Source organism: Aspergillus melleus (assembly GCF_016097325.1).
Source record: "Aspergillus melleus strain CBS 546.65 chromosome Unknown contig1, whole genome shotgun sequence".
NCBI classification, from domain to species: Eukaryota; Fungi; Ascomycota; class Eurotiomycetes; order Eurotiales; family Aspergillaceae; genus Aspergillus; species Aspergillus melleus.
Window position 1 is genome coordinate 2415209 of NW_025763370.1, and position 27560 is coordinate 2442768.

The 27560-nt window shown below is 50.1% G+C and overlaps 8 protein-coding genes across 8 annotated transcripts; 5 read left to right on the forward strand and 3 right to left on the reverse strand.

The window, feature by feature from the left end:
• Positions 1-207: 207 nt before the first annotated feature.
• RPS11B (40S ribosomal protein uS17) lies at positions 208-1701 on the forward strand. The gene is made up of 3 exons (XM_046082507.1): positions 208-477; positions 875-1113; positions 1272-1701. The coding sequence occupies exons 1-3, from the start codon at positions 303-305 to the stop codon at positions 1338-1340; spliced, it is 483 nt and encodes a 160-aa protein (XP_045938464.1). The 5' UTR covers positions 208-302; the 3' UTR covers positions 1341-1701.
• A 178-nt stretch (positions 1702-1879) lies between these two features.
• LDX57_000863 (uncharacterized protein) lies at positions 1880-2701 on the reverse strand (the record flags this gene model as incomplete). The annotated part of the gene is made up of 1 exon (XM_046082508.1): positions 1880-2701. The coding sequence occupies one exon, from the start codon at positions 2699-2701 to the stop codon at positions 1880-1882; it is 822 nt and encodes a 273-aa protein (XP_045938465.1).
• A 2377-nt stretch (positions 2702-5078) lies between these two features.
• LDX57_000864 (uncharacterized protein) lies at positions 5079-5403 on the forward strand (the record flags this gene model as incomplete). Its single annotated transcript, XM_046082509.1, has 2 exons — positions 5079-5082; positions 5159-5403. The coding sequence occupies 2 exons, from the start codon at positions 5079-5081 to the stop codon at positions 5401-5403; spliced, it is 249 nt and encodes an 82-aa protein (XP_045938466.1).
• Positions 5404-5850: 447 nt separating this feature from the next.
• Positions 5851-7119, forward strand: LDX57_000865 (ENTH domain protein; the record flags this gene model as incomplete). The annotated part of the gene is made up of 1 exon (XM_046082510.1): positions 5851-7119. One exon carries the CDS (start codon positions 5851-5853, stop codon positions 7117-7119), a length of 1269 nt encoding a protein of 422 aa, XP_045938467.1.
• Positions 7120-8208: 1089 nt separating this feature from the next.
• On the forward strand, positions 8209-10493 carry LDX57_000866 (uncharacterized protein; the record flags this gene model as incomplete). Its single annotated transcript, XM_046082511.1, has 4 exons — positions 8209-9151; positions 9209-9528; positions 9581-9696; positions 9749-10493. The coding sequence occupies 4 exons, from the start codon at positions 8209-8211 to the stop codon at positions 10491-10493; spliced, it is 2124 nt and encodes a 707-aa protein (XP_045938468.1).
• A 2108-nt stretch (positions 10494-12601) lies between these two features.
• Positions 12602-13651, reverse strand: ADY2_1 (acetate uptake transporter family protein; the record flags this gene model as incomplete). Its single annotated transcript, XM_046082512.1, has 3 exons — positions 12602-12925; positions 13014-13188; positions 13245-13651. The coding sequence occupies 3 exons, from the start codon at positions 13649-13651 to the stop codon at positions 12602-12604; spliced, it is 906 nt and encodes a 301-aa protein (XP_045938469.1).
• Positions 13652-24267: 10616 nt separating this feature from the next.
• On the forward strand, positions 24268-25599 carry LDX57_000868 (pyridoxal phosphate-dependent aminotransferase; the record flags this gene model as incomplete). The annotated part of the gene is made up of 1 exon (XM_046082513.1): positions 24268-25599. The coding sequence occupies one exon, from the start codon at positions 24268-24270 to the stop codon at positions 25597-25599; it is 1332 nt and encodes a 443-aa protein (XP_045938470.1).
• Positions 25600-25992: 393 nt separating this feature from the next.
• Positions 25993-27099, reverse strand: FGAOX3_1 (alkene reductase; the record flags this gene model as incomplete). Its single annotated transcript, XM_046082514.1, has 1 exon — positions 25993-27099. The coding sequence occupies one exon, from the start codon at positions 27097-27099 to the stop codon at positions 25993-25995; it is 1107 nt and encodes a 368-aa protein (XP_045938471.1).
• Positions 27100-27560: the final 461 nt, after the last annotated feature.

Below are 27560 nucleotides of genomic sequence, written 5' to 3' on the forward strand. Positions count from 1 at the left end.
TCTCCCGAACCAACAACAACTTGCCTACTTGGGACTCGTCGGGGGCGGCGCGTCTCCCGGCCGGCGCTCATGTGATCTCCGGATGTAAACAAACCAAAAAAAGCCCTAGCCGAACCAGCGCCATCCCCGATCGGGCCTAGTGTCGCCATCGCACACTCACCACACTGAATAATCCCGCTAACCGCCGAATAATTCTTTCTCAACATCGACGTCGACCACCGCAAGCCCCGACACCCCCCTTCGCGACGAATACCCCAACCCAGCTCGACTCCGCTTCCTCGTCGAACTGAATTCTCGCAACAATGGCGACCGAGTTGACCGTCCAGTCGGAACGTGCGTTCCAGAAGCAGCCTCACATCTTCGTCAACCCCAAGACCAAGGCCAAGAGCAAGAAGGTCGGTCAGGGTCGGAGATGGTACAAGGACGTCGGTCTGGGTTTCCGTACCCCCAAGAACGCCATTGAGGGCACCTACATCGGTATGCAGGACCTACGCTGAAGTTTTGTGTTTTTTTGTCACTCGGGATCTTCGATTTTGATATCTGGGGAGTGGAGGATGATGGAGAACGACAAAGCCTCTCCGAAGGTTGGAAATGAGAAACGACGATACCGCGACAGTATTCTGGGATGAACGAACTGGATTGGGACTACAACGACGGATTTTTCACTGGCGATGGATGAAAGTGCTTCGAAGCAAATGGGGACCAAAGAAGCAAAGAAAGAGGAGGAAATTTTCGACACCACCAGTTTTCGACATCCTTGATACTCGGCGCGATATCCATCTATTCTCATGTTCCACAACCTCCCCGCGATCGGATCAGATTTCTTGACTTTTCATCCGAAATGATGAACAAACCGCTAATCTTAGCCCAACAGACAAGAAGTGCCCCTTCACTGGTCAGGTCTCCATCCGTGGCCGTATCTTGACCGGCCGTGTCGTCTCCACCAAGATGCACCGTACCATCGTCATCCGCCGTGAATACCTCCACTACGTCCCCAAGTACAACCGTTACGAGAAGCGCCACAAGAACCTTGCTGCTCACGTTTCTCCCGCTTTCCGTGTTGAGGAGGGTGACTGGGTTACCGTCGGCCAGTGCCGTCCCCTGTCCAAGACCGTATGTGCACTCCTTAAATTCGAGATCGGCGAACCAGGGTCATGAAATTGCTGCGCGCGTTTTCTGTTCAGGCGACAACGTGCAGCGATTGAAGGCTATCTGGGAAATCGATTCCGTTCTTATCACTTACCAAGCAACACCAATTAACACCTCTTTAGGTCCGTTTCAACACCCTGCGTGTCTTGCCCCGTACCGGTAAGGCCGTCAAGGCTTTCAGCAAGTTCTAAGCGTGTCGACGTTGAAGGGGGTGTTTCCGAAAGGTTGAAATAACCTAGGGCAGCGGCGTGAATGGATATAAGCGAACTAGTTTAACGGGTTGGGATTGTTTCACGATTTCATGTCCCAGGTACCCTTTGAGGAGATATCCAATGAAATAAAAAAGCTTTTTCGATCCTCCCCCTGTGATTAGGATTCCGCCGTAGTGCTTGCGGGCCCTTCAGAAAAAAAGTTTGGGATTATTATATAGGACGCTCTGGGATTGAGACTTTTACTTTATCACGACGTTTATTGCCAGATCATGTTGATTGTATTCATGTCCTTTTTTTCCTTGTTGTAACTGCTCAGTGCCGATCTGATCTTGATTCGACATTTGTAGGCCCTCGTCATTTAGACCATCGATCCCAGGTACTCTAACAACAGTTCACACCAGGCAATACATTGAATGTCCAATCTCCCGTTCTCTTCACCTCTTCGCCCTTTGCAACATGAGCCTCCAGTACATATCCTTGAACACCAGCAAACAAAATTGTAAAACGTCTCATCCAAATTACCCCCAGAAATTTAGAACTCTCTCCCTATCAGCAGCGAAGCGATCACGGGGTATGGATGTCACTGGGTAACGATCACGGGGGTGGATAGGCGTCGCAGGAAAACGGCCTCTACTGTTATCGTCCTTGAGAGCCTTAATGGGTTTCTCGTCAGGAATGAGACGCAGCTCATTCAAGGCAGCTGGAGGCGATGAACCGGAAGATTCGCTTTTGCACTCGGTGAAGATCATATCGAACTCATCGTCGGAATTGACGCTGATTGCGGTTTCAGCGGAGGAACCCGGGGGTTCGGAGGAAGCGTCGCTGTTCTGTTGCGCTATCCATTGCTTTGTTGCCCCATCGAAGAGTCTGATGACGGCTGGTGGTGGCGGCGGCGGCGACGGTGACGGAGATGGAGAACCAGGTATTGAAAATAGATCGATTGAAGTGCGAGGGTCATCGTTCGTCACGGTTTCATCGTCCGATTGATGAGCTTCGACGAGTTGCTCGGGGAGTCCAGGGAGGCCAGGGAGGCCAGGGCCTTCGAAAACATCAAAAACATCAGCCATATCAGATATTTCAGAGCCATGGTGGGACGTTTGAAAACCCCGAGGGATTTGGCAGTTGACAGGGAGTTCGGGGCTTTCATTGGAGGCTTGAAGGATTTGGTTGTCAAGGAAGGAATCGGAATCTTCAGGCATCTCAGATACATCATCATTAGGGATTTCCTCGTCTCCAATGCCCGCCATTCCTGGTGGAGGGATCAGATGTTGATCCAATGCGTAGTAACCATCTTCAACGCCTCTGTAGAACTCTTCCAAGCTTCCCACTCCCCTCTTCATCCACCATGAGTTGTATATCCCATAACTAATAGTCTGACAGTTCTCGTAAGGCACTCCTAGCTGAAAGAGAAATCTCCCAATTATTGCACCTGTAACGTGGTCCAATCGTCCAGGTCCACTCCCTAGAACCCGATGTAAAGCTTGACCACATCTTGTGGAAGATGCAATATTGTCGAACTGTAACAAATCTTCGAATTCGGGATACTCGCGGGCAATCCTCAAGAGAGTAGTAGCTTTAAAGGAACAGATAATGGCTGATTTTGGAATGCTACCCCAAACGAGATATTCTGCGGCACCACTATACCAGAGGAATCGCAGATTCAATGTCCTTATCATATTCTTAGCGTAGTAGACGGGTGTTGACAACTTCCTTCGATCAATGATTGAGACGATAGCTCCCTCCTCGTTTCGCAGAGCGCGGTGTATGGGCGCCAACATCATCTTAAATGTAGAGATAAAAGGAGTAACAGACTTTTGGATTCTGAGGTGATTTTCAACATGTTTTTTGAACTCTGCCTGTGAGACCTCATTTGGGTGGAAGTATTCAGTTTCTTCTGCGAAGAGGCCAGCTTGGAATAGTTTTCTTGAATTGACACCTTGGGAGTCAATATTCGACCAACGATACAACAGAGGGGGTATTTCATCTGCCGGGCTTTGCAGATCCGGGTGTATGTTACCCTCCTGAAAGCAGAAGAGGCACATCTTCCCTCCTGCCGTAACAAGAATAGGAACTTCTTGGTTCGGGACATCTCGGTTCTGAGCAGTCTGGTCAGTTACAGGGGCCGCCGCTTGGCTATGTTGATGCTTTTGTTCAGCTTGTGGTCCAGGCCTCGTCGTATCCTGATAAATAGTTAACCAAAATACCAAATAAATAAGTATATTGTTATAGACTTACTCCGGTCGTAGTAGCAATTCCCCGATCTTTGGGTGGCTGAGGAATGTATTCCGAAGTATCAATATCATCTTCATCTTTTTCAACAAGATCGATATCTAAACGTTGGGCAATATGAGTGATTTTCCTGATAATCGGATACCAGGCACCACTTCCATCCTTTATAAATGGTGACAGATGGACAGCTCCCCATAGATAGTCACCAGAACGCCTCATAGTGTCCCATTGGGAATTAAGTGTGGTCCATGCAATGCCAGTTGTATAGCCACTCTGTCGGAGCTCGGCTGCAAAGGAACTACTGAATATTCTTGAAAAGGCCTCATTCTCTTTGTGAAAAAACCGCTTCATGCAGCACAAAAATAACCTTTGCTCAGTTGTCCAACGATTTTGTCGTCGATCCAAAATGATATCTGTGTCCATGGCTAAACGCAGACAGGAAGAAGGTTGAGATGAGAGTTATGTAGAGGTGACCGAATCAGGGTGCTCAAATGAGGAATTCGAGATGAATATGAAAGGGGTGAGGTGAGGTGAGATGAGAAGGTGATGAGAAGGTGCTGTCGAAGAGAGGAATGGGAAAGTAGTCCGTCTCTCGAGATAAGACCAATGTCGAAAGCAAATAGCCATCAACACTGGTGAATGAGAGCAGAGATATCGTGTCAGTGTTAGTCATGTTGAAGTAAATATATGTCGGACGGTAGATCTGACTGAAAATATATCAGCTGACAAGAGCCTCGACTCTCCGCAACCGTTGTCACAGTGAGACTACGTCTCAGTCAATTTCTTAACCTTCATCAATCAAGTCAACTTCAATCTAAAATCTGCCTGCATACCCCGTACAAGAGACCGAGCGCAGAAGCAACTCGTGCACGCTAGGCGGATAGCTGCCTTGGACGGCAACGGAGAGAAGGTCCACCGAAATTCCACTTCCAAACTGCCTGAACTTCTTCCCCCGACGGCCTGAAGCTCCCTCAGGTCAACTCTCCAATCACCGTTCAATCCTTGCATTCCTGGGGTCTACGCTCTATTCCTTATCGATCTGTTACTCTGTCATCGTTAGAGTCTTTTCATTTCGTTCTCGCCATTTCATTGTCGGACTTATCTTCGCTTTTGTTTTCCAAATTCCAATCCCCCCCCGCCGCGTTCCTTGCAGGCCGCCTCAAAAGTCTCACCACGTCCCGCATCATGGCTTGAGCCATCATGACAGCAGTTTTTGGTGCTGGTGAGGACATTTTATTGATTCGAACACCGCGATAGCCATTGTACCTCGTCCTCAATTTCCCGATCGCCTTTTCCCCTCTCCCTCTCTCCCCGACGCCCCGAATTGAACACCTCGCGATAACCTCCTGATTCTCCCGATCGCGGCCTAATCGCGGAGACCCGACCTCTCTCCAACAATGTCCGGCAATTTCGAGAAATCCGTGAAGGGGGCCACTAAAGTCAAAGTCAGTGATAGAGATCTTAGTGATTTGCTTCCTGCTCTCCCAAATGCGTGACAAGGAGTGCTGACAACGCTTCTACCGAACAGCTTGCGGCCCCCAAATCCAAATATATCGAGCACATCCTAGTAGCGACGCATACCGGCGAGGCCGGCGTTGCAGAGATCTTTCGAACAGTGCAGCTGCGACTTCGTGATTCAACATGGACGATAGTGTTCAAGTCCCTGATCGTGATTCACATGATGATCAGGGAAGGTCAATTGGATGCTACGCTGCAGTACATGGCCGAGAACCCGCGGAAGCTGGCAATCAGCGGGTTTTCCGAAGGTATGCGAGAAACGGCCGTGGGTTTGACGTATGACAACGGGGACTGACCTCACTGTGCAGCTCAATCGCAAGGACATAATATCCGAAGATACTCCGATTACCTCATAGCGCGCGCAAACGCGTTCGAGGCCACCAAGACCGACTATGTACGGAGCGGTCAAGGGCGGATGAGACGACTGACGGTCGAAAAGGGCCTACTGAGAGAAACGGAGATTGTCCAGAAACAGATCCGCGCCTTGTTAAAATGTGATGTAAGCTTGGTCGAACCTTGCCATGGCGCCGCTCCATCGTTGCTGACAATCGCAATAAGCTCTTGACGGATGAAGTTGAAAATGAAATTACCCTCACAGCCTTCCGGCTGTTGACTCTGGACCTCCTCACCCTCTATTCTGTGATGAATGAGGGTACTATCAACGTCTTGGGTAGGTCTACCTTGATCTCTGCGGTGCAATGACGTATGCTTACTCTGGCTGCGACTAGAACATTACTTCGAGATGTCCCGACCTGATAGCGAGCGGGCACTCGATATCTACAAGACATTTGCGGCGCAGACAGAGGAAGTTGTCAAGTTCCTCGGCGTTGCCAGGCACTTCCAATCAGCAACGCGGCTCGAAATCCCCAAACTTAAGCATGCGTCCACGGACTTAACCCGGCTGCTTGAGGATGACTTGAACGATCCGGACTTTGATCTCCGACGTCGCGAATATCTGCTCTCAAAGGGAAAGCCCGCCGGCTCAATACCAAAAGTCGCAGCAAGCAACACCGGCGGAGTGGGGGTTAGGGCGGCCAGCAATCCTAATCCTGCGCCCGCGCCAGCGCGACCTCAAACCGCCGATCCCAGTTTGACCAAGAAGGATAACCCTACGGATCTGATAGACTTCTTTGATTCCATCGAACAGCCGGCACAGCAGCATTTGGCAGCGCATCAGATGCAGCAGCCACAGTTTCAACAGCAACCGCAGATGATGCAATACCAGCAGACCGGCTTTCAACAGCAACCCCAGCCGGGGGCTTTCTACCCGCAGCAAACTGGTTTTCAGCAGCAACAGCCCCAGCCGACGGGTTACGGCCAGCCCGGGGCCTTTGGGGACTCTTTTGACCAGACGGGCCAGACGGGCCAGAACCCATTCGGGCAACCACCACAGCAGCCAGTTCCCCAACCACTCCAACCTATGCCGACGGGAGCGGGATTTGGCGGCTACACACCTCAACCGCAAACCTACCCCCAGTCCAATCTTGCGCCTAACACGCAAAGCAATCTCTCTCCGTTCCCCCAGCAGCAGCCACAGCAGTTGCAGCCGCAAACCACGAATCCGTTCCGGCAATCGATGTTAGTGAGCCAGACGACCGGTTCGGGCCTGTCTCCCACGCAGATCAACCGACAGAGCACCAATCCTTTTGCGCGACGATTGTCGGCCGTTAACCCGCAGTTCAACGCTGGCGACATGTTATCACAGCAGGCTCAACAGCCTCCGCAGCCTCAAGCTCCTCAACAGCCAGCCCAGCAACTGCAACCCCAGCGAACGGGAACCAATCCTTTTGCTCGAAGTTCCTCCGTCCCTTCACAACAGTCGCAAGGATTACAGCCTCCCGCAGCGGCGCCCCTTCGTCCCAATCCTACCGGCAGCACGAACCCATTCCGGCAGAGTGCCTTTGTGAACCAGCAGACGGGCCAGGGGTGGCAGAGCAGCCAGCAAGGCACTATGGGTGGCTACGAGAACCTGGAGACCGTGCCCGTCTTCCCGCGACCCGGGATGATGTAGCATGACAATTTTCTTATCTTTCGCGAAACAAGGACTCACTGACGATGAGTATGACCTTGCGAATGACAGGGTCTCAGCGGGTAGAGTTGGTTCTGCTTTCTTTTTCTATTCTTTCGAGCTTGTTTATTTTTCTTTTATCTCCCGTACGTGTTTAGGTGGTTTATTCTATGCATCTGACGGCCGACTCGCAGCGCGGGCGGCAATGTCACACCCTGTAGCGATAGTCAAGTCTAGTTGTAATCAAGAAAGTGGTGAATATAGAACCGAGGTACACCGTGCCAAGTATGAAGTGAAAGTACTGTACACCGTACAAGCTGTCCAGCCTTGTCGGATACCCGTTAAGTAAGGCAGACGTGTGCTCGGATGTACGACGGCAGTACTCAAAGCTACGGCGGCCGAGACCGACCGATCGGAAGGTGGAGAATGATGTGCTGCTTTCCGTGGTTCTTTTGCTTTTGCTCTCTCTTACTTTTCCCTCCTCCTTCTCTTGCCCAAGCTTGCCCTTGTCCGTCCTCTCAGCAAGTGCAAAGCCTTCGGGACCAGATTGGGCAGATTGATTGATGCTGATCGCCTCGAGACTTCGGTGGATGCATAATATCAAGCCTCCGCAGACTAACTCACCCTCCACCAGTAAGTCTTCGACTGGTCGGAATGCCCCCGTCGGGGTAGTATCCACGTCCGGACTAAGAGGAAGAACTAACTAACCCAACTGCTCAGGTACATTGCCTTAGTCCTTAGCTCTTAGATCAATCACATCGTTCCTCCAATTACTGTGTTCTCGCACCCGACTGTTGGTTCCAATCCCCCCGTTATTGGCCCTGCTTCGGCCTCCCCGAGTTCCCACCGTCTTCCCCTTCCTCCACTTGATTCCTCTCGCACTGCGCTATGGACTTTTCCTGATAAGGGCAGTGCGCTGGCCATTCAGCGACTCCCCTTCGGCTTTTTTCTTCTGTCCCTCCCTTTCCCACCCCGGCTTTCCTTCATTGTTGTTTTTTCTTGTTCGCGCGGACCATGAAGCCCCTGTGAGGAACTTGCGCTAGAACGATTGTGAAGATTACGTCTGAGCGCCGTTCCTGAAACGAAGAAGCAATGGATGCCAAGCTGCCACCTCCTCGCCCGCCGGCAGTGTCTTCCGCTCCTCAGCGCGAGCAGGTGCTTCCCATCCAGCTGGCTGCCCATCCCCCGTGGCCACCACAGAACCCATCTCTTCCTCCCATCGTACTTCCGACACCTTATCAGACCCCTGTTTCTGTCTCGGGGCCTGTCCCTGTCTCTCTACATGCCTCTCTACCTACCTCTCTACCTACCACGGTACCTGTATCTGCAGCTACACAGACGTCGACACTGACAAACCCCCCGCCGCCGCCGCCAACGGCCCCGTATATCAATGAACAACATATGGCCCCGACGCCGACCGACTCAACCGGTCAAAATGTAGGCAAGGCCCCCGCACCGAAACCCCGCAAACCGCGCAAGGCCGACAATGCGTCTGGGGCCCGGTCGACCCTGTTCTGGGTCAACAGCGATCAGCAATCGGTGTCCGAGGGGACGCGCGAGGACACATTGAAGCGCATCCGCTCTCATGTCATGTCCGAGCACAATCGGAAAAAGAGGCTAGAGAATACCAAACGCTACAAGAGTAAGACGTGGAAACATCTTGCTTTTCAGCCGGTGGAGACTGCACCTGCAGCAGCAGGCCCCAGCGCTGCAGCGGTAGGTCCTATGCCTCCTCCACCGGGGAGATCGTCGGTAAAAGCGTCCTCCGCTGGTCGAGGAAAGCAGCAAGCTCGACTGGGTAACAATAACAATAGCAAAAGTAATGACCTGGTTGTGACCAGCGCTCCTGCGAATCCTGCAGTCACGGCGACTACAGGCACTTCGAGCGCTGGCACGCCATCATATGATATTGCAGTTGCTCCGGTTCCGTCAATCCCGTCACCGACGACGTATCTGGGTCATGGCGCCCACAAAGACCCATTCAATATGGCACATACACAACTGACGGATCGCATGTTTCGACATCTACAACGCTGTGAGTTTATTCTCCGCGGTATGGATAAAGAAGTAGAACTGACCTGTTGTTCTGCAGTCTTGTTTGATCTCACGCATATTGCGTATCCTCTTCAGCGGCGGTATGGACCAAAGTTGCAGGCCCATTGGGCCTCGCTGTGTCAGAATGATCCTGCCTCTTTGCATGCCACGATCTGCGTTGCGGCTTCCAACGCAGCGCTGCAAACGGGGGAGTTTCCTCTCGTTGATCCTAACAAACGGAGTTCGAGTCTGCTGCTGTTGGACACGTTCCACCATCGTGGAGAGACGATTCGACTGGTCAACGAGGGACTTTCGGATCCAGTCAAAGCCTCTAGCGACGATCTGATTGCTGCGGTATCAATGCTACTCACAATCGAGGTATGTTGTACACTGTCCACATGTCTCATGCAATTCCTCATCGCCCGAATAGATCGCATCTGGAAACCCCGACTACCTGAAAGTCCACCTCGCGGGCCTGAGACAGATGGTAGGCTTGAGGAACAAGTTTACGGATGTTCCTCGTCAAGTCCGCTACCAAATTTCATGGTAAGTTACAGATTCCGGGTAAGCAGACCGACAGACTAACTCTTTCGGTAAGGACGGACATTCGCGTCGCTTGCATGGCATTCAGCAAGCCCATTTTTCCATTTGTCCGCTACCCTCGCCCAGCCCACATGGCTCCCATCATTCCACCCACCAAGGAGCTAGAATGTGCGGCATCGCGTCTCATCGCCCTAATGAAGATTCCGGGAATTTTCGGCGAGTTTTTGTCGCAGGTGATCACGGACCTCCTCGAACTGATCTGGTATGCCGAGTGGATCAAAGGACCCGTATTCCAGGATTTCGACGAAGATACCGAAGGTTACTTCAATACGGAGGTTGTCTGGATTGAATATGCCCTGCACTCAGACCGGTACACGGCGTCCGGCGAACTCAAAGGCGACTCCTCGATCGAAGGCTGTGTGCGTCTGGCCTGCTTCATCTTCCACAACACGGCCATCTGGGACTTCTACCCGAACATCGCGCCGGTGTTCCCGAAGCCCATCATGGGCTTGCGCACGGCGCTCGAATCCATCATCCCGACGGGCTGTTTCCACCTCTGCCGCGATCTACTGACTTGGCTGCTGTTCATGGGCACCTGCGCCTCCAAAGTGATGGCCTCGGAGCGGGCGTTCTTCGTCAAGGAGCTGGCCACTGCCGTCCGCGGCCAGGGTCTCCAGTCGTGGCAGGATCTGCGTGCCTCGCTGATGAATTTCTTCTACGTGGACCGAGTGTACTTGGCTCCGTTGCGGGAATTATGGGACGAATTGCGTATGATGCAAACTCCTGATGAGGTAGCCTAGTTTGGATTGGGCAATCCTGCTTGCCTGAAATAGGGCAAGCAGTGATTTATCAGCCATGCTATATGTATATCGGTCATTGATAGAAAGTTGGGATATAAGGTTTACATAAATCGCAATACAAGATTTCCTTCCAAAGCTACCACAGAGTACAAAACCGAGTGAAGTAACTAACGACAGAAAGATTATTGAATAATCTCCCCTCGGACATAACTCGGCCAGCACCACACGGTAACAACCAGGCAAAAACAAGGCTCTTGGCTGCAGGAAGTGGAAACCGGCACGTCGGGCTGAGTTACCATTCGGCATTCACATCGCTTATGAGTCGGCCCGGTCCCTTGGAAGCCAGAAGATTGCGCGGTTTGTTCAAAAGGTTCCTTGAATTATTGAATAATTGGACTTCTTTTAGATTATCTTGATGAGAAGAGTTGTGAAGTGAAAACTGACTTTCTGGACATTTTCAAGATCCGGAAATACACGGAGGAAGACGAGTACTACGGAGTATGTAGATAGATAGATGGTGGACTGACACGGAGTACGGAGTGCTCCTAGTTATCGGTTCGCTTGTGATCCGTGTTGCATATAGGTTATGGTATGATCTAAAATTCACTGTTAGCGAATAGCGACATGATTAGTTACTTTCCTTGAAATTGATAGTGTTCAATTTCATTTTCACTTTCTGGGTACATGACATATCTCCCTAGAGGTACGGTACTTGACCTCGAAGTATAGACTAGACCACAGAGCACAGAGCCCTTCTCTATCTAAAAATTACATACACCGTGCACATACGGAGCACTAATTTCCAAAAAATTAGAAAAGCAACTCCAACTCCCAAGAATCACAAAATATGAAACCAAGAAAACAGATCGCAACAAATGATGCAATGCAATACAATCCAGTCCCCGAGCCCAGCCCGAGCCCGGGCCCCCCCTGTCAATCCAATCCAATTTCATTCCCGAGCTTCGTCCGTCCGACGACCTCGCGTCGCACTAGTTAAGGTAACTAGGTAGTTAGCTAGGTAGTTAGCAAAAACAACCCAGCCGAGTCATTTCCGAAGGCATCTAATCAAACAGTGAACTGTTAAGAAAAGGACGCACAGAGAGAGCGTGACTGGTAAGAGAGAGAGAAGAAAAACGGCAAACCGAGCTCCCCCCGAAATTGCACCCGACCGAGAAATCACCGACTTGACATTTTCTTTTCTAGTCAGTTATATAGGTAGCTAGGTATCCTTTTGTTTTATTCTTTTCCTTCTCTCTTTTTCTTTTTTCCCTTTCTTTCTCCTCTGCCTCTCCTTCTTTCTTTTTTCTTCTTCCTCTTAACACCTGCTCTCTCAATTCAACCATCCCATGTCTTTCAAGCTTCACCGCTCCCTTTTTTTACTTTCCTCCTCTCTAAGTAGAGTGGATAGATCGACTACTAACCACCGTTGTTACCATTGTTCCTGTCGGAGCTAACCAACCTTAATTCTAATGTTGCTGTCTGTCTTGGTTACTAACTTAAAGGGTCTTGTTGCTCATCTATCTATTCACGTTGGCTAATCAAGGCATGCTTCAACATTGCTTACCAGCTTTCTGTCCAAGGTACGTCATGTCGCCCGGTCGGTCATCACTGAGACTCACTTTGGACTTCTACCTCATGTTGATCGATGTACTAATGGACAAATGACATACAGATCATATAATTAAATCAACTAAGGCTAAATACAGAACCCATCTTGCCACGATCGCGACAATGTCTGCACCGTCATTATCCTCCTCTTGATACGATTCATTAACCAGGAAATACTGACAGGAAAGGACTCATGACATGAAAGGAAAAAGAAACAAAGGACAATTATTGTGGTGACCATATATCTATACCTGCGGCAGTCGACACTACCCTCACGTCCCAGCAATCGAACACGCGTTGATGCATGCCAAGCTGCTCAAGTCGGAAGAGAGGATTTCCCCCCGCAGCCACACGATCTTACAAAATATTGGGTATCTAAAATGCAGGACAATCCCCCGTTCTCTCCGCGGGCGGAGATTTTCTGGTGGTTGCTTGGCTCCGAAACCGAATGCCGAGACATGCTTGTTCCAAGCCAACCGAACAAGGTGTGCAACGCCACTCTAAGCGGTCTCCCGCTCGGTCTTCTTGGCGCGGCTGCGAGCAGTGGGTGACCAGGGGAAGTGGGCGACGGGAAGGATGAAGAAGCTGTTGCTGTTGTCCGCAATACCAGCCAGGGCGTTGTACCAGGCCACGAACGCCGCCATCAAACCGAAGAATCCACCGGCCTTGATCACCGGGGGGTTGGGCTTGCCCTCGCTGTTGCGGTGGATGTAACCGATACCGAGCAGCAGGAAGGTCAGGTCAAGGAAGAAGAACAGCAAGAAGAACGCCACGGTGGATCGCAGGGTGCAGAAGAGCAGAATGGTCGTGAAGATGAACCAACCCTAAAATTCGGCCTCGGTCAGCGATTGTCTTCCGATAGTCGATTGCACTGTCGACTTTTCCCTCTTCCTAGGATGGAGATGAACTTACAAACAGGAACAAACCGAAAGAGTTGTCGAACATGACCGTGCTACCTTCGTCCGCTTCGGTGAGCGCCGACTGAATGTTGAACCCGCCGGGGGTCAGGACGATGGCGAACGACAGCCAGAAACCACCATAAGAAGACAGAGCAGTGGCACCAAAAGTGTTACCGACAGCCATTTCCCTTTGGAAAGCGTCAGCAGGAGGCAACCCTTCATCGCAGAAAAGTCAACTACTTACCACATGCCCGCAAGCAATTGGACGAGACCACCGTAACCGAAAGCCAGAGCCACCACGATGTTGGGCTCGGTGATGTCGCGCGCGCCCATGTTGATCGCGCTCAGCACGAAAGTGGTCAGGGCGAAAGCACACAGGCCCAGAGGAGCCGGGTTGGCGAACTTGCGCTGCTCAACCGACTTGTACAGACCGGGCTGGAATTCACCACCGAAGGGACGGAGCTGGTTCTCCGCGGTGTTGACATGGGACAGAGGACCGTATCCAAAGCGCGCAGCGGCCTTGGCCGTCTCTTCGGCCGTCAACTGGTGGGTCATGGGAGCGCCGTTACCGTTGAGACCATCGGAGCTACCTCCAGTGGCAGCAGGGCCGAAGTCCTTCTCGAGCGAGGCGTTGGTGTTTTCCGCCGACATGATCGATGGAATTGACAGATCGCAGAAGATCTCACAAGGAAGATATTACGATGGGTTGGTTTTATGGAATTGAGGTAAGAAAAAATTAACCCGGTCCCTCAGCTAGCTGGAGATGTCGGAGGGGAGATGGGAGGAAATATATGTGAAACCGGGGAGGAAATTATAAAGCACGAGGCAAGGAGAAAAAAAGATAACGCACAGCTCTGCTGGGCGGATCAACAAACACGGCTTCTCGATGAACTCGGGACCGTGCAAGATGGAGAAGGAGAAATAAATAGAACAAGAAGAGGAGGAGGACAGGAGGAAGAGGGGAACGAGGCGAATTAAGAGGATGGATGGACAGACGGACGAGACGATGAGACACGACCGGACGAGCGAAAGTTGCAGGGGAGACCAGCAACTTACCCAAATGGGGAGGAAGGGCCGTTAGTTGAGTTTAGCTGCGGGTTTTTTTTTTCTTTTTCTTTTTCTTTTTCTTTTTTATTATTCTGATTATAATTTTTAATTTATGTTATTATGAAATAAATCTTTTTTTTCCCTTTAGCGGATGTGGAGCGACGGTGGTGAGCCTTGGTGGATTAGTGTCACGATTTGCACCAAATCCACTTCGCGGACTGCGCCGCACATCAATTCGGTGGACACGGAATGCTTTCCACGAGTATTATTTGGAAGAGGTACAGACTGTCCTTCGGACGGAAAGTCATAGACGAGAAGAAACAGAAGAGGAATGCCTGACAGTGACCGAGAGAAAAAAAAAAAAAAAAAAAAAAAAGAAAAATCCCGTGAGCGGGGGAACAAGCACCGAAATCCCAACATCGGCATCATCTGGGGAAAGCAAAAGTCATGGATGGAAAGCCTCATGGTTGGCTCAAGGGTGAAAGGAAGTTTTCCCATTCCATCCGCATTCCACCGTCGTACCAGGCTCCAAGCCAGACCAAATTCTTCGACCAAGAAGCCGGGGACGGAAGTGGAGAGAGAAGTCAACCATTCATGGAATCCATCATCGACGGAGTGGAATCCTGGGGAGTTAATCCAATCATGGCTGACTACCACCAGAGTGAGAATCCATGAATTGATCCTAAGGACCAGAATAATGATCACTAATTAACCCTCGGTCCGACTGCATAGAGAGAGAGGTAATGGTAAGGTAACTCCGGTCAGACTTCCAATTACCGGCTGCCCTCCACTGCCGGTCGTTCCTTCCGTCTCTCAACACTGGAACTGATCTTCTTTTCGGCATTGAGGAAGAACTCATGATGCTTTGACTTTGCTGCCCCTGGTTCCCCTCGATTGTCCATCCATCCAACACAAGGCAAGGTAACATCTATCGTCTAGGCTAAAGGTCCAATCTCCGCTTAGGCTCATCCTGACTGTCCTGTGTCCCTCTCGCGGCTAATTGGAGATGTGGGAAGGCAAGAAAAGTAAGAACACAATCTCCATCCAACAGTGGAACCCTTACGGATACAAGCAGCAGATTATGGACTCTCTCGTGCACATCTTGTTGGGTGGACCGCTGCAAATCTGACGCCTGTCCAATCCGTGGTCCAAAGCTTGACTTGAGACAGTTCGTCGATTTCTCTCTCAATTGGAAGCGGCATGGGTTTCATCGTGAGTCGTATGCATGCTACCTTCTAGGGATCTAGGGGATCTAAGTATAGAGAACGATCAAGGAGGCAAGTCTGGCAGACGAGGAGTACGTGCTATCCAGTTCCGGCCTTTCGTCCCGTCTCGTATCAGACTTACGGGGTCGTACCGCTGATAGGCCTGTCTTTCGTTTCCAGGCTAAAATCGAACGATTTGGACGACACTGAAGGGTTCGTCATGGTTCTCCTTCCTATGACTGATCGGCCGGAATATTTACTCGGTGCGTTCAGCTTTCTGCGGCTAAAAAAAAAGCGTGCTGGAAAGGTCTGAGGTCTAAGGCCTGAGGCCTACAGAGACTGAACGGCAGAAAACCCCCTCCAGGCAATCCCGTCGGTCTCCATTATTATCACGGATCAGCGCAACCCAAAGCACACTAAAAGAAGCTCCAGGGCGTGTCATGACCGGCTCCAAGTCCTGGATTTCCCCGTAAGCGGTGGCGGATTACGCACCAATGATTCACCCGAGCCGATCTGGAGCCATCACTTTCTGGGTCTGAAAGAGTCGGACCCTCAGGGAGCTTTTCTGTAACTCGACGACACCACGGCGACTACGGACTAGTCTATGGCCGGAGTCCTTGTTAGAAACGAACATCTCCACTTGGGTGAAGTCAGTATAGACACAGTCTTTTTGACCGTTTGGCCGCGGACTGAACTTCCCTGCTCTTCCGTTTCGACTGTGTGACTGTGTCCCCTTTCCCCCTTGACCCTGAGGATTTTCCTGTCTAGCCACCACTGCCTCCTTACGATGGCGTACAAACAAGCTCAAACCTGGCCGGGACCCATCACCCACAGCTTATCATCATTTAAATTTTTCCCATCTGACACTGACAGGAGAAATTCTGATCAAGTCCGACCGAAATAAGGAGAGTCACTTTTGTCACCCACTAAGTCGACCGTCCGAGAAACTAGCACTATCTGGCAGGGTGACACGCGAAGATCATTAATCTTGCGAGAGGGGGATGTCGCCTTGTCCGACCGTCCGACAGTGGCAGTCCAGTCCATATTAATAAAACCAAATCAAATCAATCAATCCATCAATCAGTCATGCCTGTGGCACTAAATCCAATCGCGACCTCGGAGGGATACTGAAAACGGAACCCCGTTGCTCAGTGTCCACGTATACGAGGCCTAACCCCCAGGAAGTCGATTCCAGGGGAGAGAAAGGGTTACGATCTGCAACTGGCCTTTGTCGCTCAACCAATGCCTAGCATTAAATGTTTCTAGGGTAACAGACAAGGTGCAGGGCATGCAGGCTTTAAACCGAAACACGGGATGGACAAAGTATCTCCTGCATAAGGCCAAATACCAACAACCCCTGCACTTGAAGTCTGGCCGCTACGCCTAATATTACTAAATATCCCACCTAGCAGGAAAAAGTCGATTAATATTACAGAAAATTATTGATGAAAGGCAAAAGCAGCCAAATCGCCAAGTTTGAAAAATTGTGGCGCTAAGACATTATTTCAGATTCAACTCTAGATTTGTGTGCGACGCAGCTATGGCCTGGCCTTTTGGTCTGCATGCCTGTGCTCCGATACGCCAGTGAGTACTCCGTAGTTAGGGAAGAATAGCTGGGTCGGCGCATATCTAGAATCTTCCAATAACAATGGCAGAGGTACAGTAGTACGCCGACAACTGCAGGTTCCAGATCAAACTCCAGCCAGGCCAGACTAGAACTACCAAGTCTCCCAAAGCAGCAAAGTAAACAAAATACGGAGGAGATTTCAGTAGAGGTAGGTAAAATCAGCTCACCGAAAGCCACACACACACAACAAAATGAAAAATCGAGAACCCTCAGCCAGCTACCTCGGTGTACAGTAGTTAGCAGTCTAGCTACCAGCTAGACAAGGTAGTAAGGTACCAGCTCTATCTAAAGCTCTTGGCCCTTTGAAATTGGCATTCCAATCAATAATAAAAATTAACACAGCTTCCGTAATGAATTCTCGCTCAGCCGGCGGGCGGCGGCGTCTGCAAGTCATACCGAATTATTTCGCGACTAATTTTAAGCTGCATTTATGGTTGATTTCTGACGGTTTTGATTGGTGGGTCTGGCGTCCTACCTTTGGGTATGGATCGGTATTATGATTTTATCGGTGTTATTTGATTTTGTTGCGCTTGACAAAGGTACCTAGTCTAGTCTACTCCGTAGGGTACGGAGTATTGTGGTTTTATTTGAGAATGCGAAAGATTCCGTTCAGAGTCTGGCTGTCCTGTCTAAACAACTGTAAAGATACGTACTGTACGGTGTAGGTAGAGCAACTACCTACCATGCATAGTGGTAGACATACCCAGTATAACCATATGATAATTAAGGTGAACAGAAATAGCATTACAAATAATGCAACCCTGATGTGGCCGTTTTCGGTCATCGGGGTTTGGTGGCGAACAGGCAGCTCTCCTCCACCAAATTCAGAATTGACATCGGAGTATAATACTAACTAAATACACCCACCGTACGTACGGTCTCTGTTATGTTAGGTGGTAGAGGGAAAAGAATAGGCCAAAAAGAGAAAGCAAAAACATACAACAGTCAGGATTCGCTGGTGGTCACCCACCCAACTACTAACTGACCGGCGTGTGGCTTAAGTACGGCTGAGCGGACGGGAAGCCCTGTTTTCCACACCCTGTGGTCGTATGTACTGGATTGGGGGATGAGGTGGGTTATATAGGAATTTTGCATGTACGCAGTAAAAGGATAAGGAAGGGGGAAATGTAATGGTGGTTTGGTGTTAGTGGCTTTTTCCTGGTGTTCACTAGGTTGGATTAGTAATTGACTATGTGGATGAGGGTTTTTGCTTTTTTTTTTGTTATGGTTGTACGAAGTACAGACTTGCAGGGGTGTGCTTGTGTAAGTGTTACTTCTACTCTGTAGGGGGTAATATCGGTAAATTAATTGATTGATTCGGTTTATTTGAATTAGCTAGCTTCTTGTACATTCGAGTGTAATGAACCAAATTTGCATGACAAGAAAAGCGTCCTTTGTACACCTATGTCAAGTGCGGGTGAGCAACGAGGTCTGTGTGTATTCTTAATATCAACTAAATTAAGCCAGTAGTTCATACTATGGTTAGGAAAAAAGACCGGGCATCTATGCTTATGTACGGAGTAGTGTCAACATAATTTATTGTACAGCATGAAGGTGACATGATGACATCTGCACCTAGTCCTACACAGTAGACTATTCCCGAATCCAACACCAAGTCAATAATAAAAGACCCTTAATTCCCAACCCAGCTAGCCCAATCCTGGCACTATTTACATTTTACGGAGTACAGAAAAGTCCATCCAATAACGAGTCCACTACAGTAATCTCTACCCCAACCCCAACCCCAACAAGATCAAGGGTCTTCTTCCTGGCTTCCCCGCGGGAAGAGGGAAGGAAACCCATTAATACTGTACAAAAAATATTAATCTGTACGCTACAGCCATTCCCTTGGCGGAAATCCTTCTTAATCAATTCATCGAGTAGTCTGGCCTTGGTCTGGGCTGGGCTCGGCCGGGCTGACGGGCTTGTTTGCTTGCTAATCTCATTTTCTGTTGTTTTCCCCGGGATTGTCAATCTCGTTTACACTAGACTAGACTGACTCTCTCATCCATGGACTGGTCTTTCTTCCGTAGCGCCGCGGACGGATGATTCTTTGATTTTAGTTAGAAGCGATGGATTCTTGCTTACCGAGGAAGTGCTTCCTTGTATGGATTGTATTCGTCATCATTGATTCCTGCATCAGTAATCTGCCATCAAGTGATCTCTAGGTCGTAGATCGCAGTGTGGGGAGAAACGGAACAAAGGGAACCGTTTGTTCTCAGGTAGAATAGACTCTAGGTTCTAGGTACTAGGTACCAGGACATTATCTCCGGTAATGTACAAACCGAATGTTGAGTCCAGTCTAGCATTCCAGAACTAAACCCATTCTTGAGATCTCATCTCACATGTTCTCATCATCCATGGGTGTACGGATCCGCATCCCTAATGCATGCATCGACCCATATGTCTCCAGTTATGTCATTCTTCAACGCACGGGACTCAGTCCTCTTCTCCTCATAGTTATACGTATAAACTATAATGTACAGTAACTGAGCATGCGCATCCGGGGTTCCCGCCAGACTCCGGCTCCCCCGGATCAAGGCTGCCGTGTTTACCTGGGTAAGAATATTAACTAGTACTCCGTACCTACATATGAATTGCCTGTCTCACACGTGCACTTCTTTGTAGACTTCGTATAAAAACACCGTACTAATCATAATGCATACGAAGTACTATAGAGACAACTTCCTTTCCTCCGGGGTCCAAAAACTTCTTGGTACGGGGTTTTTCTTTTCGCTTCCCCAAGGGGCCCAAAATGCCCAGAACGGTCGTCTCCAGTCTTTTGTGGATATTTACGAAGGACTACTCGCTTCGCCAAGTACGGAGTGCATGATTGCGGTCCACGTGAATTCATGGTTGAGCTGTCTAGCTTACGGAGTACACACTAAGTACACAGAAGGTATGGATGTACTCGATGTTTGGAGTCCAACAGTATACATCGAAGTGCCAACAGATCACCAACAATACCAAGACTCCAAGACCCCCAAGACGTCAACAGCTATCAGCCATCCCTCTTGTCACGCCATACCCGTATGCACATCTTACTCAGACTCAAGCCTCCCACGTCCCAAGACGAAAGCCCTCAGCCAAGCGGGATCATCCGCCGGCCAAGGAAACACCGCGAAGCCATACCTGTCGCGGGCGCCGCGCACGGCTGTCTGACTTGTCTTGTCGTCGACTGGTGGCGTTTGGGCTATTGGATCCTTGTTTCTTATGGCGCGTGTTTTTTTCTTGTGGACGGGCCGGGATTTGGTTAGGTTGGTTTTGGTTTAGTCTGGTCGGTTTATTTTGGATTATATTGCCTATCGTTGACAAGTACACCGTGTACGTAGACTCTGTATGGGGTAGTGTACATGCCAATACTGAGTGACAGCGTACACTACCGACTAAGGTAGAAGAAATTAACGAAGATTGCAAAGATAGACACTGTGTACATACGTCAGAGATCACGGGTTGAGGGGGATCGACGGCCCTATGGATTCCTTTGGTTGGATGGGCTGTTAGTTGGAGTTTGCGGGGTTTGTCCGGGAGAAATACGGAGATAATTTCACGATGTAGGCTCTGCTGCGTACCAATGAACACTGAATAGTAAACACTGAACAGGTACATGTTTTGGTCTCATGGATACGAACTGGAGACCCCAGACGCAGCAGCAGCAGAACCAGCATGCTGGGTTCCACCCTTGCACGCGGTACCGAGTTCCAATTAATTGTCTTGCATGCCGAGCATGACGAGAACCAGGTATCCAGGTTGCTGGGAGGGAATGGAGAAATGGGGATAGAAAATATGGAGTTCCAAGCCTGGAGAAAACGAGGTCATTGGGTTTGGTTTCAGCCCCAGTCCGGGACACGGGATTTAGTTTATTTTTTCAATTTGATTCGATTTTTGTTGGGCCGGACAATAATGGACATTTTTCGGCTATCAAAGAGCAGTCGGTTCGGCGGAGCGGAAACCAAGCCAAACACCTTTTGCTCTTCGGCTTTATCTTTCACGCGGCTTTCCCGGTTCAATGTATGGATCAAGGCACTGGATTGGTACATTGTAGAACATTCTTTGTTCTAATTCTTTTTCCTCAGTTATGGACCTAGGCTGGATCCACCGGCGGAACAGCGGATCATGCACTTGCACAAGGTGGTCCTGGCCTTGATGGTTCAGGTTGAATGCAGCTTGAGTTCGGCCCCCGCATGTGCGGAGAGGGTCAGCTTTTTTAGGTAGGGATTGTTGTTTATTGGTGATGTCGCTGGATGAACAAAGTGATTGAAAGGTCTGGTGGGTTAGTTAGATCATACGATGTGTTTTGTCAAAGATTTTCGTCGGTTATTTTCACTTTCATTTTCGTTTCTCATTTTCCCCTCTAAAACTTGTTCTTTTCTAAAGTGGATTCCGGAAGGTGGCGGACTGGATCTGATAGCGTCAGATGATAGCCACGATTGATGACAATGATGCCATGTGTTGTTCATGGTCCACGCGAGAAAAGTGTATCTAGGCGATTGGGTTTAATGGTCCGTATACCTTGACTTTCTAACCCGAATGCTAAAAGTGTAAAGTGATCGATGTCAAGTTAGCATGCAGCCTCCAGCAGAGCACCACTTCGCACACTAATGTATGCATGCCGATCAATCAGGTCAACCCCCCAATTGATGAATGAAGATACCATCCACCCGAGTTGCAGTAGTAGACTGTAGTTTCCTGCGCTGGGCAAATCAGTTCGTAGTTCGTACAGCCTCGCAGAGATAGCAGCAACACTCACAATCTAGAGTTCATGAAAAAATTCGCCGGCCCTCTAGCACAGTGGGGGGAGAAGGGATCGACATGGAAAGGCGGTCTGGCTTTCTATCATGTATGGCTGCGAACAGTGGATTGTACGGAGTCCGGACACGGGTAATTGGAATGGCTTCATGAACTATTGATTGTTGGATTGATCGGTGGGTGGGACAAAGGCCGGATGGGTCGGTGCTAGAGAGTTCTTTCAGCTTCTGAGCTTCATCGCATTGATCAGTGGTGGGATATGTACTCGGGTAACTACGTGGATGATTCACCGCTATTGAAAATGATTTGAGTTGTTGCTGGTGGAATTTGTTGATCATGACAAAAGGCTAAGCTTCTCGATTACAAGAGATGAAGCTAAGAAGTTTCTGTTGTGGTGATTGTACAGATTGACCTTTTGGGAAGGCACGTGTCGAGGCGGGATTTGCTGTGGAGTTTGGACGTCATGGACTCTGTGATTTGCAATGATAAAAGCATTGACTGCGATTTGAAGTTGTCTTTGGCTCATTCTGAGCCCAGGTGACTGGGACTAACAGATTGAGGCCGGTAGAATCATGACTAGATCTTCCTTCTGATGAATCTGATGAACGACAGCCAGAACTAGCATCCAGCGAGTGTTGAAAGAACGCAGACTACCAACAATCAAAATATCATCAGATCGACAAACTGATTAACACAGCCATGCTCTCGACTTCAAGTTTCTACTCGTCGAGAACACTTCTCATTCGACAGCACAAGTGCATCATCCAACGCAGAATTCGCAGCAAGATAAATTTTCGCAAGCTATTTGCTACCATACACGATAATCTTCCGCTATCAAACTCAGATTCTACGTGACATCTAAGCCATTCGATCTTCTATCTCAGGACTAACGCCTGTATCTATCATCAACTTACTGTTCCTAATTTACCTCAAACGACCATTCAGATGCAACAACAAGACAATTCTGAGCGATAGAGACTCCAAGTGAGATCACCGCGCTCGTCGCGATACCGATTGACTTGATCCATATCAGGATGCGCTTGGTCAACGGTTCATCTTGCTCGTGTGTTCTGAAAATGCGGTGACTATGGTATGGCACTTTACCTTATAGGAGGACGAACCGAGAATTGCAAGATCAAATGGTAACATCCATGTGGTACAAGAGAGAATATAAGGACTTGATCCTTGTTTGTGCCAAATCCACTAATTACCTGCAGAACTATGAACATATGGGATTCTGGTAATTCGACACAGGCACCGCAACCATCGTTGATGCCATTGTTGCGCTCGGGCTGCTCTTATATAGGCGACCATTCCCGGGCCTAAAAGATCGTATCCTTGATCTTCGGGGACATTACCATGGCCGTTGTCGTGGCCGTCATTCTCGTCTTTCCCTATCATCCGATGAGCTCGAGGCTGAGACACGCTGGGGATATCCTAGTCATTGAGCGTCTCCAAGAGAACCAAACTGACATCTAGAACAGAGAATTCATGCTCGAGCAGTTTCTGGAAGTGTTAGAAGACCCTCAAACGTATCTGCTTATCGTCGTCCTCACCGCAAGAAACGTCCTTGACGGAGCCGTCAGCAGCCCCAAGGAAACCGAGCTCCCACCATTCCCAGCGGGATGGTCAGCGTGGCCAGCATCCTAATCATTACGCATCTGGCCGGTCGCTCTGACCAGCGATGTCTCTGCGTCATGGGGATACTAGCTTACGATCCTCTTGGTGGGTGTCTCGACACTTGCCAACGCAAGCCGCCAAAATGGCAGAAACTAATTAGCACCTCTCTTCCACTGATGTACTCTCTGATGCCAATCTGGCCAGCCATACGAGGAAAACCATACTGAACATTATCTTTCTCCTCTCTTTCTGTCTCGGTAATACCCTGGGCTTCTGAACATCACGCACCGAGGACGACCGGGACTACACCCCCGCGAATATAGTGATAGTAGCGGCGGTTGCAGTCGCGATTGTTGTATTCATCATACTGGAAACCTACTATGCCTTTGAAAACAGACGTGACAGAAAAAGGGTGGGCCTGCAGCATCAGGGAGATCCTGAAGTTTGGGCTTAAGGGACATGAAATCCCTAGAACTTCGAGGACCTTTCTTCTTTTTTTTTGTTCATATGGTTCAAATGAAGTAGAGCTTCTGGCAAAAAACCGAAAGGGAAAATCCTAAATGCGCATTCAAATTGAACTGACTCTAATAGACCAGAATCTATAACTATGCTGAAATCAACAAATCATCAACAATTTCGTCTTTGAAACCAACGTAACTATAGGGGGTTTCGATCTCTCTGAATCTTGCTGGCGGCACATAAGAAGTAAGGTTATGTGTCAATCAACCCGGAGTGGGATTTTGAGATCTGCATTGGATACACATCTTCCTTGCAAGAACTTTCTACTTCAGCAAGCAATCGAGCAAAGTCAGATGTTCTGGCAGGCTCTACAAGATGCTCGTTCCATGATAAAGCAATAGGAGCTAGACTTCATTGGGTAAGCGTACTAGGGCTAGGGCTCAAATCCCGGGGAAGATCCTCAGTCTTGTTGCATTTACACTCTACACTCTACTAATTACTAGTGAATGTCTTCAATTCCGGGTTATAACTCAGCAACGAAGCCCAAAGACAAAGTGGAAATGGATGGCCACAACACCCATCTCATGGCCTCCAGCCGCGGCCAAAGGGTGGCGATCGCTGAATCCAAAAGTCCCATGTCGGCTATCTTCGCCAATCTATACGATAAGGATTCCAACCCCGGCGGGCTATACAATGTTGGAGTCGCAGAAAACGTGCTGATGCACGATATTCTCCTGGAATATATCACCAAGCAACAACCAGACCTACCAGCCCGATACTTGACCTACAATCAAGGCGGCGGAGGCTCAATGCGATTAAAGGCCGCCATCGGCCGTTTCTTGACAAGACATTTCCACCCTGTGACGCCCATCCAACCGGACCATGTAGTCGTGACAAATGGACTGGCCGCTGCGCTTGAACACCTTTCATGGGCGCTTGCCGATCCGGGCGACGGTATCCTTCTGGGGAGACCTTACTACGGCGCGTTCATCCCAGACCTGTCCCTACGATCAGCCACGGAGGTGGTAGAAGTCGCCTTTGATGGATGTGACCCGCTGGGAGCTTCTGCCGCTCAGAAATACGAGCAGGCGCTACTAGACTTTCAGCATCGGACTGGAAAACAGGTCCGGATCTTGGTTCTCTGCCATCCTCATAATCCCCTGGGCCGGTGCTATCCCCGGGACACGATCATTCAATTAATGCGGCTATGCCAGAAATACGGGGTTCATCTAGTCAGCGATGAGATATACGGGCTTTCCACGTGGCAAAATCACATCGACGACGACACCAATAGGCCCCCACCCGTTGAATTCGAATCTGTTCTCTCAATCGACACGACCGATCTCATCGACAACCGTCTCGTGCACTGCCTCTGGGGACTAAGCAAGGACTTTGGCGCCAACGGGCTCCGTATCGGCGCAATCATCTCCCAAACAAACCGAACCCTTCACGCAATCCTATCAGGGACATCACCGTACTCGTACGTCTCCGGACTATCAGACCACGTAGCAGCCAGTCTTCTCGAAGACGACGCCTTCACAGCACAATATCTGCATGAGAATCGCCAGCGAATTGCAACGTCCTTCCATTTCGCCGCCCGGTACCTCAAGGACCGCGACATCGAATACGCCACGGGCTGCAACGCCGGCTTTTTCTTGTGGATGAATCTAGGCAAGAAGTACCTCGAGGTTCATCCAGACCGTCTCGCCGAGCTGACGGGGGATGCACTCACCGAGGAAATCATGCGGCTGCTGGTGAGCAAGAAGGTCTTCCTTGCGAGTGGACTGGCGTTCGGCTCGGAGCAGCCCGGGTGGTTTCGAATTGTGGTTTCGCATCCGGTGGACTTTCTTCAGGAGGCGCTTCGACGCGTTGAAGCTGCGGTATGCGAGTAGATGTGTGGATGGGTTTCCTGTGCTAGGCTGGCTCTGAGCTCTAGACTGGATACTGATAGGCTCTCCGTTGCTTGCGCTGACCAAGAAGGCAAAGGCCTCACTAGTGGCTTTGGCTATGGTATTTGGTGGGACTTTGAACTCGGCTTTTTCTTGGGGTCGACTAGCGATGGTCGACAGATACGCAAGTACGGTGATGTGTATGCCCTGGTTTAATGTGTAAGGCTGACCTCGTTTATATAGTTCGCGTGGATAACATTAAAGATCCAGACATTGAAAATGAACTTCTCTATCAAAACAACAATCTAAAGCTATGCATGCTATGCAGTCAAACAGAAACAACCCAACGCCTTGTCAATGCCACATCATGATATACAAAAATAACAACCCAACAAATCAAGCCGCCGCCTGAACAGCCTTGAACTCCTCGCTGAACTCATAGTCGACGTATCCCTTCGGATCCTTAGGCAGATAGAAGACGTCTCTCTCATACGGCCGCAAAGGCAGACCAGCCTTAACCATGAACGGCAGATCCGGGTTCGCGGTCCAGGGCCGTCCAATCGCCACCAGAACATCATGGTCCTTGTAACGCTTATCAACCGCCTCCTTCGCCGACTCAGGCTTATACCCACCAGCGACCATCACAGGCCCAGCGCCGCTGTATGCATGAACAAAGAAATCCAACGACTCGCCCGTCTCATTAACATCCGCGTTGCCGGCCACGCGCGCCTCCACGACATGGACATACGCCAACTTAAACTCCGCCGTCTTGCGCGCCAAGTACTCGAACTGCGGGATGGGGTCCGCCATGCGCATACCCTGGAACGTACTGAACGGGCTGTAGCGGACAGCGGTGCGGTCCGCGCCGACAGCGTCAACGACGCCACGGATCGTCTCGAGAGCGAAGCGCGCGCGGTTCTCGACGCTGCCACCCCAGGCGTCGGTGCGCTGGTTCGACGTGTCCTGGATGAACTGGTCGATCAGGTAGCCGTTTGCGCCGTGGATCTCGACGCCGTCGAAGCCGGCGGCGATGGCGTTACGGGCCGCCTGGACGTAGTCGGCGATGAAGGCGCGGATCTCGTCCTCCGTGAGGGCGCGCGGGACGGGGGCCTCCGGACTGACGGGCGTCGCGCTGGGGCCGGTGAGATCGAAACCGCCCTGCTTCAGCAGGTCGGGGCTGGCGACACGTCCGAGGCCCCAGAGCTGCATGTAGATGTAGGATCCCTTGGCGTGGACGGCGTCCGTCACGGTGCGCCAGGCGGCGATCTGCGCGTCACTCCAGATGCCCGGGACGTTGGGGAAGCCGCCGGCGCGGGGGGAGACGAGGGTGGCTTCGGTGATGAGGAGGGTTCCGGGGACGCTGGCGCGCTGCTCGTAGTGGTCTTTGACGATGGGGAGGGGGACGTGCTCGTCGTCGATGCGGAAACGAGTCATCGGGGCCATGGCGATGCGGTGAGCGAGGGACATGCGCCCGACGTTGATGGGAGCGAATAACTTGGACATGGTGGAATTGAATTGAACAGGACTTTTCAATGGGACAGGACTTTCAAATGCGAATTACAGAGGAAAGAACAGAGAACAAAGAAGTGTAGAGTCTATTCCTCTAGAATATCTCGTATATCGTGAATATGAGTAAATTGGATATCTAGATCCTCCCCAGCGACCAAGCCCCCTTATAAATAACACCCCCCGGGGCAACTGCTTTCTCCCCGGAGACTTTCTGCAACGAACGCCCTAGAAAACGCCTGACTCGGGTTGATTTCCAATCCGCAGAAATCAAAGATTAAAAAAAATGAAGATCCACTTGTGCAGGCAAATCGCCCTCCAATGAGGCATCGCTGCCTGGGGCCTTCCACGTCGGTGGTTCTCCGTAACTCGATTTGATTGGTAAAGAGCAGGCTGACAAATGGGCAGAAACTCGGAGTTCGGCATTTTAATTAATGGATTTTGATATTATTAATTCA

Excerpts from the sequence above, each read along its gene's own strand:
- RPS11B (XM_046082507.1), top strand. The coding sequence starts at position 303 with ATGGCGACCGAGTTGACCGTCCAGTCGGAACGTGCGTTCCAGAAGCAG. Across the intron at positions 478-874 it reads CATTGAGGGCACCTACATCG|ACAAGAAGTGCCCCTTCACT; the intron begins GTATGCAGGACC and ends TTAGCCCAACAG. Across the intron at positions 1,114-1,271 it reads GCCGTCCCCTGTCCAAGACC|GTCCGTTTCAACACCCTGCG; the intron begins GTATGTGCACTC and ends ACACCTCTTTAG.